The sequence below is a fragment of the Emys orbicularis genome, chromosome 4, assembly GCF_028017835.1.
Source record: "Emys orbicularis isolate rEmyOrb1 chromosome 4, rEmyOrb1.hap1, whole genome shotgun sequence".
NCBI lineage: Eukaryota > Metazoa > Chordata > Testudines > Emydidae > Emys > Emys orbicularis.
The window spans coordinates 9,426,768-9,444,010 of record NC_088686.1 but is presented as its reverse complement, the minus strand read 5'-3'; the positions used below and the strand labels follow the sequence as shown (position 1 = coordinate 9,444,010).

At 42.0% G+C, this 17,243-nt stretch overlaps 1 protein-coding gene across 1 annotated transcript in view; it reads left to right on the top strand.

Annotated features, from left to right (window-relative positions):
* DDHD1 (DDHD domain containing 1) overlaps window positions 1-17,243 on the top strand; it is a 109,711-nt gene that overhangs the window by 35,724 nt on the left and 56,744 nt on the right. The window contains exons 4-5 of the mRNA XM_065403611.1: window positions 7,428-7,556; window positions 11,400-11,547. Of these exons, the coding sequence (XP_065259683.1) occupies window positions 7,428-7,556; window positions 11,400-11,547 (277 nt within the window). The remainder of the gene's footprint in view (window positions 1-7,427; window positions 7,557-11,399; window positions 11,548-17,243) is intronic.

Below are 17,243 nucleotides of genomic sequence, written 5' to 3'. Positions count from 1 at the left end.
TTATGAAAAATTTAAGCATTATTTATTTTTGCAGCACTGTTGGTATGTATGGAGCTTTTCAGTCAATGAGACAGGGTCCCTGCACCAAAGAGCTTACAATCACAAGTAGATGTGACCTAGAGATAAATTATGTCAGAAGAAATAGGAGCTAAAGGAAAGAAACACTAGATAGAATTAAGAGGTTGCCTTTTTGTGTGATCACTTTTTTTGTGTAACATTCATCGTGTTTTTCTCCTTTTTTTAAAATTGTTTTTGACATTTTAAAAATGTAGATTTCGGTGTGTTTTTTCACTTAGTTGCACTGTATGTATGTTTTCCTTTTCTTTATTAAATTAATATTTTGCAATGGGAGTCAGCGCTGATCTGAAGTGAGGCTTCAGGCAATTGAAAGAGAAAGGGGAGGCTGTTGCACATGGGATCAGGACATTATTCCTCAGAAAAAGAAACTTGGAATTTAAGTAATTGAAATCACATGATGTAAATCAGTGCACTTCATAAACAGGATGGATCCTTAAGAACCGTTAGCGATTAGGGGTAGGTTTTCAAAAGTCCTACTCAGCATTGGCTTACTTCTGCTCCTTTTGAAGCCAATGGTAAAATCCTGTTGACTTCAGGGGGAGCAGAGTTAGCCCTATACTGAGTGAGTTTGAAAATCCCACCCTAGACCTACAGTTTAAATTTAGATGGTAGCTGTGACGTTATTGTGACTTGTCCCTGTATTCGCCTAGATCTGGATGACCCTGGATATAGATGTGTTTAAGTATGTCTCACCCAAAAGACTATATCATTTGGCACATAAAAATATTGCCCCTTTGACTTCTTTAATTGCATTTTCCTTAATTGAGTCCAAAATGAAAATCTCTGAAAGCAAGCTGTTCATATTTAGCTCTTGTGTACCACTTTTCATCGATGGGACTCAAAGCTCTTTACAAAGATAAACAAGGAGTCCCATGTTAAAAATTGGGAAACTGAGGAGCATAAAAGTTGGCCTTTCTAACTTCAAAACGTGTTTTGGGATTACTTGCAGTATGTAAAATAAAGCACGAGTAAATCTTTGTGGGATTGGATCTGTAATCATTTAATAATTGTACTGTTGTCCTGCATTTTTACTTATATACAAGAAATATAACTCTAATAGTAACACTTGGTTTACCCAAACATGTGCAATTGTGATCTTCAATGCGTTTGAATTAAAAGTGGTATATTGTGACACTGACAAATTGATATGCCAAGGAATAAATTGAGGCATAATGTAAATAATGTGAACAATTTAGAACAGCCCCATTTACTTAAGAACAATAGTGTTTTTAGGTTGAATGGCAACGCTTTTGTTTCTTTAAAAATAAAACTGCATTTTAGATCAGCAGAGATTTTAGCCTCAACTTTATGTATCAGGACTTCAGAATTGTCCAGATAAATGGCCAGATGTTACTCCTGGTTATACTGTGGAACTCCTGCTGATGTCACTAGGAAATCATGCATGTATTTAAGAGGAGAATTTGGTTCTAGATTTCATAACGCATCTGCATCTCCTTCACCTTGTTGCATGTGGTTGATAATGAAGCCTGTGTTACTATTATCCACAAAACTTCCAAAATGTTTCATTTTTAAAAATAAATATATAATGTGTGAACATGTAGAGATAAAAATTAAAAGTAAATTTGTTAAAGGGTCCCTCTTCTTTGGATATTAGATCTGACCAAAGAGGGTTTCCTTTTTGCACAATTGTTACATTAATTGCTACAGCACTTCAGGGATTGCAGTTATCTGGATTGATTTTTGTAGATTTTTACAGAAGAAATAAAAAGCAATAAATTTTACACTTTGGTTCTGGTTAGCAAGTGCAAGATGAGCAGATGCTTTTCAAATATTTGTTTTAAAAGGTATTTAACTTGGAACTCAACAGACATAAGGGAATATACTGTATTCTCACATGGTGGACTCAGACAGTTCTACTGAATGTCAGTGGTAGTTCTACATGCTGCTCATGGCGAAAATAGGCCCCAATCTTTAACATTAGTTTTTTATATCCAATGCTAAATATGCAGAGAAATATTGTTGCACTTTTTGCTTGCTTTTTACAATACATAGATTCATAGATTCTAGGACTGGAAGGGACCTCGAGAGGTCATCGAGTCCAGTCCCCTGCCCTCATGGCAGGACCAAATACTGTCTAGACCATCCCTGATAGACATTTATCTAACCTACTCTTAAATTTCTCCAGAGATGGAGATTCCACAACCTCCCTAGGCAATTTATTCCAGTGTTTAAGCACCCTGACAATTAGGAACTTTTTCCTAATGTCCAACCTAAACCTCCCTTGCTGCAGTTTAAGCCCATTGCTTCTTGTTCTATCCTTAGAGGCTACGGTGAACAAGTTTTCTCCCTCCTCCTTATGACACCCTTAGTGTGTGGCTCTTAGTTGCTCTTTGACAGCTGGGAAGCAAACAAGGTGCCATTCAGTCTATACTTTTTCGGAGAATAATGTAGCAGTAAATGTTGGGGTCCCCATTCTCCATAACCCAAGTAGGTTAGTGGAAACTTGTGGAGTTTCTGTGGAATCCTGCCATTAGGAAGGCAGGGTTTGGTCCTAGGAAGAGGTCAAGGATTCTGCCAGCCCAGGCCACCATTTGTCCAAAAGCAAGGAACTTCCACAACAGGTGTCTTGCCACTGCACTGCTGCCTAACCCAGATCCCAGCTTGCTACAGTACCTGAACATAATGGCATTTGCAGGGGCCACGTTTCCAAGTTGATCCCCAGCTTCCCCAGAGACTCACTTCAGTGTGATGTTCCACAGCATGAACCGGGAAGCAGCATCAGTTCTTGCAGGCTTGGTATGAAATAAATATACACTACTGTGATCATGGATTTTGGGGAGGGAAGAATTTCACAGAGATACCTAGGAAAGTTGTCTGCCTCCGTTCCCAGTCCTCCTAACCTCCTTCCAACTCAGAGCCACAGCCCCCACACAGGGAATTCTGTGATGTCATGAAGGAGAAGTATGGCATGGAGCCCTCCTTTCCCTTCTCAACTCCAAGCAGAGGTCCTTGGACACGGTCTCATCCCTGCTCTTAGAAACAAAGTGAGCATGGAGTCCTAAGATTACAGTGGCTAACTTTAAATGGAAGTATCATTCAATAATCCACTGAATGATTATATAAAGTGGCCTTTTACACGTGCCAAAGGTCACCCTAAATCCACATACCTCCTCTTTGGTTTTTCTGCCACTTAAAAATATTTCTGCTTCTGTTTCAGAACTAAAACTTATTTTTCTGTCCTTTGGAGCCACCAATCCCGAGCAACTATATAGTTTCACTTATTTGTCTGTAAAGCAGTTTTGTATCATGGGTATGTTTTCATCCTCTTTTAATTCATTGCTGCCCTTTGTGCTGACTTAATTTATCATCAGATGGCATACCCACATACCCTGACAATGAGACCAAAAATCATACAGCAGGAACGGGCATGAATGCTCATTTCTGTGTAGCGGTCTTGTAATGTAATTGACTTAAACTCTGAAGTGTAATTGTTCAAGGCATAATAGTTCAACCTTTCCCTGAATGAATTCATGAGAGCAGAAGGAAATCCTCTTCAGTGGCCTCAAATAGGAAACAGAGGACACCTCTTCACCTGTCCTAAAAAACCTGCTTTGCCTGAGTTCAGGCCAGGCTCTTTGTTGAGGATTGGTGACATTGCGAAATCGTTCTTGTTTGGTGTAGGGCCATTGCTCTTTCCTCTCCAGAAAATGTATCTTCCTTGCATAGGACTGTAAGACCAAAGCCTTGTCTAGGCTGGAATTAACTATGATTTCACCCTTCTGTGTACCTACTCAATAGTCTAAATCCCTGGTGTAGACAAGGAAATCAATCACTTGCATGTGGTAACCTCACAACCAGTTCTCCATTTTCTGATATATCCCCTAATCCAAGTTGCAACCTCATCATAGTTCGTATCCCCTGTTTTCTGAACTTCTGTACCCGTGGGGGAGAGGGGTCAATTTAAACTTTTGCAAGAAAGCTTGTTTATAGAGCCCATTATCTCTATCACCCTCTCTGTCCATATGGGTGAAAGTGTCTAAGGCCTTCCCTGACAGTAGCAGAGCCAGACCCCATACCATGTCCTTGTGTCCCACCTTGTTCAATTCATATCCCATTTCAAAAGGATTTGGAAGCACATTCATACCATCCTCTTCTCTAAAGTGAGGAAATAATTTGGAGTCTGTGCCATCCACTGGGTATATGGGGTCTGGTTCCACCTACTGTATCAGTATTTTACTGGCGCAGTCTCTCCATTTCGAGCTCATGTTGACATTCCTTGTCCTTCTCTCCCCCTTGTGCTGATGCTGCTTCTCCCAGACTGTGTTATACCAATAAAATAAAAACCAGCAGGATCTTAAGAGGGATAAGGCAAAGATGCCATATTTATTGTAAATATAATGATAAAGCAAAAGATAAAAGTAAACAACGTTGTTTGACTACTTATTTCTTATACACACACACATACATATATAGAGAGAGAGAGAGGGAGAGAGATTCATTCACACAATCATTCATTCAAGTTCTGTATAGGTGTTATAGTTACCAGCCTAGAAGTTGCTCATGCCAAGTTACTGGCCAAGTATCTTGGTCATGAGGATGGAGCCGAGTCTGCGTCAGATGCATCTGATGCTCCTGAAGGCTGGCAGCAGAACCAGAGAGACTCAAAGTCCTCAGTCTTGAGAGTCCATTCTTATAGGATTTAATTCCTATGTTAGTCTATGGGAGCTGTTTCATCCTGCTGTTGCTGACTCAATCAGCAGATGGCACACATTCCTGTCCAAAGTGGCACATTCCTGGTGGCTCCACATTGTCCAAAGTTTGTGTTTCTCATCCTTCCAGGTGATGGGGTGGATCCCGGTTTACCCTCCGGGGGTTTTCTGGTCATCCACTTGACACATTCTTCGCCGATGGATACTTCCTTTCTAGGCTGGCACCTCCCTAACCATCCATGTATATCAAGCATTCATCAGCGTACATTCCATATCTTAACCGTATTTTAATTTACTGTCTCCACCACTTTCGGGGTGTGTGCTAATTCATTTGAGACTCCCGGCCCTTTAATCACAGAGGGTGGGGGGTCTGTCCTAGGAGCCGTTGAATGCAGTGAAAGTCACTTAACAGCTTACAGTGTTTGTTTACATTGTATCAATTACTTCAAGAACAAAGTCAGTTAACTTGTTTGTAAGTTTTACATAGTAGTAAAGTATCTTTCACAGGATAGATATAATTAATGGTTTCTACAAACAGTAGCTTACAAGTTTTAACAGAAGACCCAAGAGATTTTTGTACTTGGTGAAACTGGATTTTAAAGTGTGTGGGACAAATTATGAGGGGGTCACTGTCACTTGGGGGAATCACTGTTAGTACCTTCTTTAATATCCCTACAACTGCTCTCTCTCTCTCTCTCTCTCTCTCTCTCTCTCTCTCTCCCTGCCAGCAAGCAGCTGGGTTTCCAGACACACTGTGTCCCCATCCAGCTTCTGTTGCTCTAACTGTAGATCTGTCCAGTATCTCTGCTGAAGTGATGCATTTCTTCTGGATAGAACATGGCTGCTGTCTCTGTCTGCCTCTTCCCTGATCCCTTCTAGTGTCTCCAAGATTTTCCCCGCCTGCTGGACTCTCTGACAGTGGGCTGGATGTTCTCTGTGATCCTAGACCAGTGGTGGGCAACCTGTGGGCCTCATACAATTGACCGTCCACAGGCACAGCCCTCCGCAGCTCCCAGTGGCCACGGTTCGCTGTTCCCAGCCAATGTGAGCTGTGGGAAGCGGCAGGCCGCAGGGATGTGCTGGCCGCCACTTCCCGCAGCTCCCATTAGCTGTGAACGGCGAACCGCAGCCACTGGGAGCTGCGGGAGGCCATGCCTGCGGACGGTCAACATCAGCAAAATGTCTCTCGGCGCGCAATCAGATTACCCTGATGGACCACAGATTGCTCACCACTGCCCTAGACCATCATTCTTTTTTCTGGTCCTCCAGAGTATAGCAAGTTGACTAGTTATGCCTTTGTCCTTTCTTCAGAGATGAGTTGCCTTTCTCTGCATATCTCAATTAGACAACCTTTTTTCAGCTGTTCATAACTCATTTTACCATCTCTTTTCGCTGTTCCAGTCTTGAAAAGACTGAGACTTTTCTCTGTGCTTTTCCCTTCTATAGTACTTGCTTTTGCTGCTGTTGGCACTTCACTGGCAATTCCCCACTGTCATAACTGCCACTATATATGTCCCAGTTTCAGGGTTAACTGTATCTTTGATCCCCGCCACCACCACCTCAACCCCTCAGTCTTCATCAAGGTTTTGGGCTTCCTGGCTGTCGCCTCTCTCAGATGGAGACCCATGTCTCTCTTCCTCTCCAGATTCAGGGTGCAGTCCCTCTGCATCTCATTGTGATTTCCCCAGCAGATCTGACCCAGGTCCAGCAACTATGGTTAACCTTTCTCCAAGGGCTGCAGTGGTGTATACTAATTACCAACCAGCTTTCACAAAGCAAAATAAATTTATTCTTAGGTTAAAAGCATTACAGAGAAAGCATATAGGAACTTTTATTGCTTTCTGTACGCTTAGGTGGATCCTGGTAGGTTTTCTATCTCATGGGGCCCTCATAAGCCTAAGTCTTTCCACCCTTTCAGTTCTTGGAGGAACAGTGGTAACCCTCCCCCACACCCAATAGAGTAGCTTACAATCACTGGCCCACAAAATACATAAAACATTCATAAACTTAGTACGATGTGGTCCCCAAAGTGACTGCATGTGTTAACATTCATTGCTAGTAATGGAGACCGGAAAGAATGTTCATTATTAGCATTATTATTTGTTTGTATTACCCCATAGTGCCTACGAGCTGTACAAACAGAACAAAAAGATGGCATGAGTGTAACATTATGAGCACAAGTGTACACCTACCACTGCATCAACTTACTCAAGCATTATTTTGGGAGATGCATCCACCTCAGCCCCCCTGGTGTCTCAGTGGTACAGCTTTCAGCAAACACTTTCACCTTGTGGATGTGGATCTCAATTTTTCTTTTTGCTCTTGGGCAGTTTGGCAGAATTTGTGTGTGTGTGTGTGTGTGAGAGAGAGAGAGAGCATTCATGTTTTCCTTTCAGCTAAGGGTATTCTCCCTTAGGGAGCCTCTCCTCCCTACTCTTCCCCCCCCCCCCCCCCCCGCAAAAAAAAGGGTGTGGGAGGATTCCCAAAAGGAACTACCCAATTGATATGGACTGGTAGATCCAAAATATAAAGGTAAGAAGAAATATTTACCTTTATACATGGACTTAAGTTCAAATCTAGAGTTCAGTCATACCTATGTGCATCTCTCTCTTACCTGGCTTTTTAAAGCCATCTTTTTTTAACACTTTTAAATTAAAGGTTTGTTCCTTTTTGCTACAGCTGTTCATAGTTTCAAGTTGAGTCGCAACCACGTGGACTGGCACAGTGTAGATGAAGTGTATCTTTACAGTGATGCAACAACATCTAAAATTGCAAGAACTGTTACGCAAAAGTTGGGATTTTCCAAAGGTAATACTTCTCAGCATTTGTAAGTAATTTTGTAAAGATTATTGCTTTAATAGTTTGTTACTTAATGCTATGAGAAGAAAATTCCAGGTTCCATCCATAATTTCAAGTTTGAAATTTTTGTCTAATGCATAGTTAATTTTTGTCATTGCACTCTGGTGGGAGAATAACTCAAAGGCGCTGTTAGGTTGTCGTGCACATTTGTAATTAAGAATAAAACAGGTTTACTGCAGCTTATTACCAAATAACTCTGATATAGTTTCATATAACTTAAAGTACATTAAGGTTACAAAGTCGAGCATTCCGAAGCTAAGAAATGCCAGAATTAATGTTGTCTGTGCAACCTTAATTCGACCCCCCCAGTATGCAGCCATTACAATGGTCTTTAATTACATGATCACATACTGTTTTTTACCACTGGAGCCCTGCCTCATTCACTGCACAGAATGTACCTGCTCTGGTGATGAGTAAGGGTTATGTAGCAAAGGACACTTTTGTCCATAGTACCCTGTCTCATTTTGTTGCAGAAGTTGAAAGATATGTAGTGAATGAGGCAGGGGATTGCACAAAGAGAAAGGTTAAGGCAGTTGAATGCTGCCCTGGATAGTTGGATTCTATCCCAGCCCCTATCACAGAGTTCTTAATGATGCTGGGCAAGTCCCTAAACCAAAATGTGCACAGGTGGCCACCATGTGTCCTCATTTTCTGGGTGTCTGGGGTCTGATTTACAAAAGGGGTGAGCGTCCGTAACTACAGTTCAGGACAGTGGGAGCTCTGCTCCGAACACACAGAGTGCTATAAAATGCTAAGAACACTGAAAAATCAGACCCCACGCATCTCCGATTGGGCAACCAAAACTAGCTAACAATTTTGGCCTTAATCTCTGTGCCTCAGTCCCCCGAGTGTAGCATTGGGATGATAGTATCCCCACCTCTCACAGCGTTTGTGAAGATAGTTCATTAATGTTTGTAAAGAACTAAGATGTTATTTTGAGATCACCATAGAAAAACTCTTGGGGGAATTAAATAATTCTGTACTAAGTGCAGGTTTTGGATGGTGTGCAGTAAATAATGCATAGGGCCTCACATTGAATGATGAGGATAAACATATCTGCTATTCAATGAGCAGTCTGTCCATCCTAATGTAAGTTTTTTACTGTAATTTCATAATTTTTTAAAAAATATATAGTATGGAACTATATTGACTCCCAACCTGGCCATCAGCAGGGATAATCAGATTCACAGCACAATCCTTTACCACTTGAACTGATGGAGTAACTGGTAGTGGTGCAAGGCTTCTGTCTTCTATATGGACCTGCCCCAGGAGGGGGATGGACACACACTTGGCCAGTTGGTTTCACAGCTATTTGTTAGACAGCAAAGGATTGTTGAGACTGAGGAATAACAGGTTCAGTTCCAAGTTCTGCAAGGCCCAGAGAGTGTGCTCAAGTGGTTATAGACTCTTCCAACCCTATCTCCCCGGCCTCTCCCTGCCTCCTGTGGAGGGAACACAGGAGCAGCTCCTGCCCTGTTTCCATACCACACGACATTGTACAACAAAAGAAAACTACATACAGGAATATAGTAAAATACCCTGCTAAAATACAAACTCCTAGAAACAAATGAAGGGGGCTTGCTTATATGCACACACATATATGTAGCTGAAATGGATTAGAAGGGGAGGTTATAGTCCCAAAATATTTTCCTCCCAAAATATTTTTACAAGTGAGGTGATTAAAGTGAGCTGGATTTTATAGGGGTCTGTGTTCTACACCATAGAGTCCAGCACATCACTTGTAAGCTTAAAATGTGATCTTTAAAAATGTTGAGGAAGATATGGTAGATAATCATCAGTATTAGCCTGTACAAGCAGTTGTCAAATATAGCCAGCACTAGCACCACTAATAATTTTAAAGATCAGTTGTGTCAATTTAAAGTCAGTCCGTCCACCTCTTTGCAGGCAGCCCATATATAACATACAAGGTCAGCATAATATGGTCATGTTAGCTAAAACCAATCAGCAATTTTGCCATTGCAAGCAAGCAATGGAGCATCTCTGCTGAGAGCCCTTCAAAGAAAAATTTAGAATAAATGAGGCTTTTGAGATTCCAAGGGCATGTGTTGCTGTTATGAGATAGTCACAGAATAAAGACACCATGGGTACAAATGGTGTAACAGAGGCTGGAGAGGAAACTTGCATATCACATCAGATGTGATTTTTGTGTAGAAGTCCTAGCAAAAAGGGAGACCAGTATGTATTCTTAAAATAACTCACTGTATTGGAACTAATCCTTTTTATACAAACAGACTCATTCCACTTTAATGTCTCTGCTTATTAATGTCTGATACCCAAAACAAGACATAGGTCTTCCAAAAGCTGAGGGTGAAATAGCCATGATGTATCCATCTGGCAATAAAATTCAGGCATTTTTTCAGACCATAGGCTGAGCTTGAAGAGTTCCCGGGCCCACCTCTTGAATACTGTGTGCGGATGTGGTCGCCCCATCTCAAAAAAGATATATTAGAATTGGAAAAGGTTCTGAAAAGGTTAACAAAAATGATTGGGGTATGGAACAGCTTCCATATGAGGAAAAATTAAAAAGACTGGGACTTTTCAGCTTGGAAAAGAGACAACTAAGGGGGGGATATGATTGCGGTCTATAAAATCATGACTGGTGTGAAGAAAGTAAATAAGGAAGTGTTATTTACTCCTTCTCATAACACAAGAACTAGGGGTCACCAAATGAAATTAATGGGCAGCAAGCTTAAACAAAAGGAAGTATTTCTTCACACAACGACAGTCAACCTGTGGAACTCCTTGCCAGAGGATGTTGTGAAGGCCAAGCTATAACAGGGTTCAAAAAAGAACTAGATAAATTCCTGGCGGATAGATCCATCAATGGCTATTAGCCAAGATGGGCAGGGATGGTGTCCCTAGTGTTGGTTTTGCCAGAAGCTGGGAATGGGTAACGGGATGGATCACTTGATGAGACACTTGTTTCACAAAGGATTTCAAGATTTTGAAATGTGTTTTCATTCCTATGCAGAACAAATCCCCAAAATTTTGAAATTCTCTCTGAAAAAAGTTTTGGGGGAAAAAATTGTTTCAAATTGATCAAAATGTTTTTATCTCGTTTTATTTTGATTTATTTTTTATTTTATATTATATAGTGAAACAAAAATTGAAAAGTTGCATTCCAGAAATGTTGAAACAAGACATTTCAGCATTCTCAGAGGAATTCTTCCATGTTTTCCTCTAAAACAAAATGTGAGCAAAATGAGCAAAATCATGTCAAGTGTTTCAGTTTTGATGGAAAATGGTCCTATTGAAATTTTAGGGCCAGCTCTACTCATGGATGAGAGAGGGAGTTGTGTCTCAGTCAAGCTGATGATGCTTTCTCACCCATTGTTTCGAAATAAACTTGCCAAGAATCTTTACATATACACTGACCACTGAAGGAGTGTTGTGGAACTGTGAGAAAATTTAATGATTAATAACTCAAGCGTATAGAAAGTTATCTGTATTACAAAATAGATAGTGCATTATTCAGCTGCTTTAAAGTTATTTTCCAAAACAGCTATGAAATTAGCAAAATCCTCACTGGAAATGACATGTAAATCCATAGGTGGCTGATAGGGGTCATGGAAATTGTTTATCCAGATCCCTTAGGCCGCTTTGAAGATCTCAGCATTGTGAATGCTGATTTTTGAAAATGTATTTTATTTGCAAAATATAATTTGCAATGTTCTGGTTTGAAGCTGGCGCCTCTTCTGTCCGTGTATATGGAAGTGTCATACTTCATGGAATACAATTGTGATCCAGGGTAATTGTTTTTTTTTCCTACAGCTTCAAGTAGTGGGACAAGGCTTCATAGAGGCTATGTAGAAGAAGCTACATTAGAAGACAAGCCGTCGCAAACTACTCACATAGTGTTTGTTGTGCATGGTATTGGGCAGAAAATGGACCAAGGAAGAATCATCAAAAACACAGCTATGTGAGTGCTTTATTATATGTACAGTAGTGACTCTGAAGTCAATATGAAGACTCTGCTGACATTATTCAGGTAGCTTATAAATGACAGCCTAGTCTTCAGTGTAAGACATACCTTTCTCTGGGGCCATTTATTTTGATAGTGTGGATGCGCCAATGTTCATTGCTTTTTTTCACATTAAAGTTTAAACTTTTGTGCCTAGTTAGAGCAGTGCCTGGAAGAAGCACAAGATTTTAAGGCTATGTCTGCACTGCAGCCTATGTCAGCAAAACGTATGTCGCTAGGGTGTAAATATTCCTCCCCCTGAGCGACATAAGTTACGCCGGCATAAGTGTTCATGTGCACAGTGCTATGCCATCAGGAGCGCTTCTCCCACCGACATAGCTTATGCCGCTTGCAGAGATGGGGTTTTTTTCTCACCTGTCTGCATAGAGCGTCTTCCCCAGACACACTGCACTGCTGCAGCGCTGTACATACAGACATGGCCTTTAGTTTGTTTTAGTCCTGGCCAGTACCCTTCACCATATGGGGGCAGGGCAGAGGATTTCTAGGACTGGTGGTCAGTGGCTCACTTGGTCAGGTGAGGAGAGGTGTTCCCTTGCTTCAAATCAGAGTGAATATCATCTTGTCCTTGACTGGCAGAACAGTAGGTGAGTTTAAAGGTATCTTGGAGGGGGGAAGGAATATGAGGAGTCAGTCTGGCTATTGTCACTCTGACAGTAGAAGGCCAAGATTATTTAAGTATCCGTGTAGGTTGACTTATTCTGCATAGAGATCTACTGGAAAGAGAAACACGTATCCAAAGCTTACTAATGACCACCAAACCTTTCCTTAAACATCTTTTGATGAGACTGATAAGTGAATGTTATGAATTTGTGAAGACGATAAAATATATACACACACTCATTGACAGTCATACTTGCTATGGTGTATGATAGCCAAGCTCATGACTCTTCACTGGTCTATGAAGGCTGATCCTAAAATCATCTACTGTAAGAGAGTTATCAGCATTTTGGCTCTTTAAAAAGTGTACTTGATCATCTGAGTATGTTGTGCCTCATCCATTCTAAGAATGAAAATCCAGTTTTTAATTTGTCTTGTGTGGCAGCTCAATAAAATACTGATGTGTCCTAGTGAGATCTGAGTAGATAAGTCTTTTTAGGAGGTGCGTGTAAGATTGGTTTGCTTATTAAATGTTTTCATTTAGTTTAAAGAGCTAGTTTGGTAATTAAAATGTAATAGCAGAAGCCTTAAAATTTGTTTTCCTAGCCCGTCTAATAGTCTAGCCTAGCTAGCATGCCCTGATATAATTTTTTAATCGAGTTTGAGCTGATGGGGCATGGGAGTGCACAGGAAGTCACTTGTTCTCCAGAGGCCAGGTTACCACCATGCCAGAGGGCGGTTGGGAGTAGGGAAGAGCCATGCTTGGGACTCAGAGAACTCATGCCCGGCAAACGTTTGTTTATTTTTTTGCTAGACAACAGAAGGATTTGTTGTGGAGTCTTGGTGTTGAGGTGCTAAACTATATTTATCTATTTGTCAGGTACACTGATGGTAAATATTTAATAATTTCATAGATTCATAGATTCTAGGACTGGAAGGGACCTCAAGAGGTCATCGAGTCCAGTCCCCTGCCCTCATGGCAGGACCATATACTGTCTAGACCATCCCTGATAGACATTTATCTAACCTACTCTTAAATATCTCCAGAGATGGAGATTCCACAACCTCCCTAGGCAATTTATTCCAGTGTTTAACCACCCTGACAGTTAGGAACTTTTTCCTAATGTCCAACCTAAACCTCCCTTGCTGTAGTTTAAGCCCATTGCTTCTTGTTCTATCCTTAGAGGCTAAGGTGAACAAGTTTTCTCCCTCCTCCTTATGACACCTTTTTAGATACCTGAAATTTCATTTCATAGAATCATAAAATCATAGAAAGATAAGGCTGGAAGGGACCTCAAGAGGAGACCAGCCCCCTGCACTGAGGCAGGATTAAATATACCCAGAGACCATCCCTGACAGGTGTTTGTTTAACCAGTTCTTAAAAACTTCTGATGATGGTTCAGGTTATGGACGTGATTCTGCAAAGTTTGGCACATGTGAGTAACTTGAATCATATGAGTAGTTCCACTGATGTTTTCACAAAAGTCAGTGTAACTACTAACAAGAATATTACATGTGAAAGTATGTGCAGCATTGGATTCTATATTTTTACCTGACTTCATAAATGATAGCTACTATGTAAACCTTCATTTAGATTCTTCAATAAAATCTAGATCCAGTGCTGATGCATCAATAACTCTATTGCTGTAGTTATGAAGTGGACTGGTATATTATCTAAGTGTTCAGCTAACTTAAATTATCATTCAACTCTGTGGTGTTTTCTTAGGATAGATTAGATTTCTTGCTGTACTAGTCACATAAACCAAGTAAACCTTTTTATTTCAACTATTGTAGAAGATAAAAGTTGTCGTCTTACAGCAGCAATGTGCTGGTCTGAGACGGTCTACACTACAGCAGCTATAGCGGTGCTTCTGCACCGATGCAGCTACGTCGCTGTAGCGCTTCTGGTGAAGACACTCTAAGCTGACGGGAGAGAGCTCTACTGTCTGCTTAATAACTCCTGCCTCCGTGAGAGGCGGTAGCTATGTCAGAGACAGAAGTTCTCCTGCCAACGTAGCGCTGTCCACACTGATGCTTAGATTGGCATAATTTACGTCACTCAGGGGTGTGGATTATTCACACCCCTCGGTGATGTAAATTATACTGAAGTAATTTGTAGTGTAGACATAGCCTGATTCTCTTCTAGTGCTTTCCTGCTCCTACATGTTAAAAGTTCAAGAGCAAGTAATGTAAAACAAAGGGGCAGAGACCAGGATCCCTTGATAAAATGACAGGGCTAATCTCCAAAGCAACACATATGAAACCTTAGATTCTTCTTCGAGGAGTGTCCCTTTGGGTGCTCCACTTTAGGTGAATCTGCACCCCTGCATTTGTAATTGGAGATTTTTAGTAGCCGTGCCTGACTGGGTCACACATGTGCTGTCCCCGTCTCGCACCATCTCAGGCAGTTACATAGTGCTGTGCGACCAACCCTCCCTCAGTTCCTTCTCTACCGCCCTTGGCTTGAGACGGAACATTTGGCAGTGCCTCTGAACTTTATATTTAGTCTAGCTTAACTTTAGAACACTAGTTAGTTAGTTAATACTTTATGCCATTTCCACCACAGTGGACTTACTGGGACCCATGGACGGCATACCGCCAACACTATCCTAAGCCTCCCAATCCACTCAGGGAGAGGTCAAGGCATTCCCCTTCATCCTCTGTATCCATACCTTCAGAACCTCCGGAAGAGGCAGTCGAGGAATTGGAGGAGACTTTGGATCAGGAAGTCACACCAGCTGCAAATATTTCATCTTCTACCTTGCCCCCATCCACAATGGGGAATGACTTTAAACAGTTCCAGGAACTGTTTAAGCCGATTGCAGATACCCTGGAGATACTGCTCCCGTTCCAGCCCTCAATGTCCTAACAACCTCCTTCTAAACAACAGTTTTCAGGGTTTGGTTGAGGACCAGAGACATCTCCCACTTTTTCTGTTGCTGGGCCCATCCGACACCATCCATCCATTCAGAGACCGTCTGACTCCATTTCATCCAACGTGACAAAACATCACATCAGACAAATGGGTATTAGAAATCATCGAGACTGGATATTCCATCCAATATACTTCCCTCCCCGTCCCTCTTCAGGGACCCTTCTCATGAACATCTATGACGACAGGAGGTAAACCATCGCAAATGCCGCTAAGAGCAGCAGAACCAGTACCAACACAACACAGAGGGAAGGGTTTCTACTCCCATTACTTTCTAACCTAGAAAAAAACTGGAGGATGGAGGCCCATTCTTGACTTAAGAAGATTCAACAAATTTGTGAAGACTCAGCGATTTTAGGATGGTCACACTAGCAATGATAATTCCAGCACCAGAATGAGGGGACTGGTTCTTGGTCCTTGACCTCCAGGATGCATATTTCCACATAATGATACATCCCTCACACAGGGAGGTTTGTTCTGAGAACAGATCATTTCCAGTACAAAGTACTCCCCTTTGGATTATCCTCTGCTCCATGGGTATTCTCAAAAGTCTGTGGGGTGGCAACCCACCTCTGCAGACAAGCGGTCATAATATTCCCCTGTCTGGATGATTGCCTGCTCAAAGCATTGACTCAAGAAGAGGCACTAAAAGCTACCCAAAAGACAGTAGCTCTCTTCACACAGCTAGGTCTACAAATAACAAAAATCAACATTCACACCGGGGCAGAGATGAGTTCATCGGTGCCTACCTCGACTCTCTGGAAGCTACAGCTTCTCTTCCCTGTCACAAGTTTACCACTCTAGTCAATCTAATCACCACAATGCAAACCAGCCCACAGACATCGGCCAGGACCTGCCTCCAACTGTTAGGCCATATGTCAGCAATGACATTTGTTGTCAAACACTCCAGACTGCACGTGATGCCTGCAAGACTGGCTCAGGACAGTGTATATTCCACCCAGACACACACAAACAAGCGTCTTACAATGCCAACCACACTAAAAAAATTCTCTATATTGGTGGACTCAACCACACGACCTTTGCACAGACCCCTCCATCAATGATACTCACATCGGACGCTTCTCTGCTAGGTTGGAGAGCACATCTGCACAACCACACGATCCAAGGCTGCTGGTCCCCATTGTAATCACACAACACATAAACCTACTGGAGATGCAGGCAGTCCGCAATGAATGCTCACACTTCATAGCCATGATCAGGAAAAGACAATGTCGCTTTGTATGTTTTATATAAACTGATAAGGGGGGGCACAGCCACACTCCCTATGCACAGAAGCCATGCTACTATGGAACTGGTGCATCCACCACAATATCGACATCTCAGCTTCCTACCTACCAGGATGCGAAAACACTACTGCAGATGCACTGAGCAGAAAAATTTCTCATGACCACTAGTGGGAAATGAACATCAGGGTACTACAGATAGGGTGACCAGATGTCCCGATTTTATAGAGACAGTCCCGATTTTTGGGTCTTTTTCTTATATAGCCTCCTATTACCCCCCCACCCCCGTCCCGATTTTTCACACTTGCTGTCTGGTCACCCTAACTACAGAGCATATTCAGACACTGGGAGTTCCCAATAGAGACCTCTTTGCAACAACCCAGAATGCCAAATGCCCATACTTTTGCCCCAGAGCAGGACTGGGGCCCCGTTCTCTAGGCGATGCTTTTCTCTTCAAATGGGATGCACATCTATTGTACGCTTTTCCCCCGACCCCCCTTTTTAGCCAAGGTCATACGCATGATAAGGACCCAAAGTCCTGAGTCTTTAGGGTCTGTCTTTATAGGGATCCATCCTCATACAAGTCTATGGGGGTTGCCTTGTCATGCTGTTCTCACGTTTGAAGTGATAATCAATCATGCAGATGGCACAGCAGTGACAGTTTGTTGTTATCTTGCTCTTTGGTTCTTCGATCCCCCTGTCCTTGGGGCTGTTGGTGGTGGATTCCGGTGTGCCCTCAGGGTTATCGGGTTATCTCGCCCAGCGCATTCTTTGGCCAAACGGTCCTGTCGGAGGGTAGTTGGTTTTTCCTCCTCCAGATGTGGTGTCATTTATTATGATTCTGAGGCTGGCACCTCAAC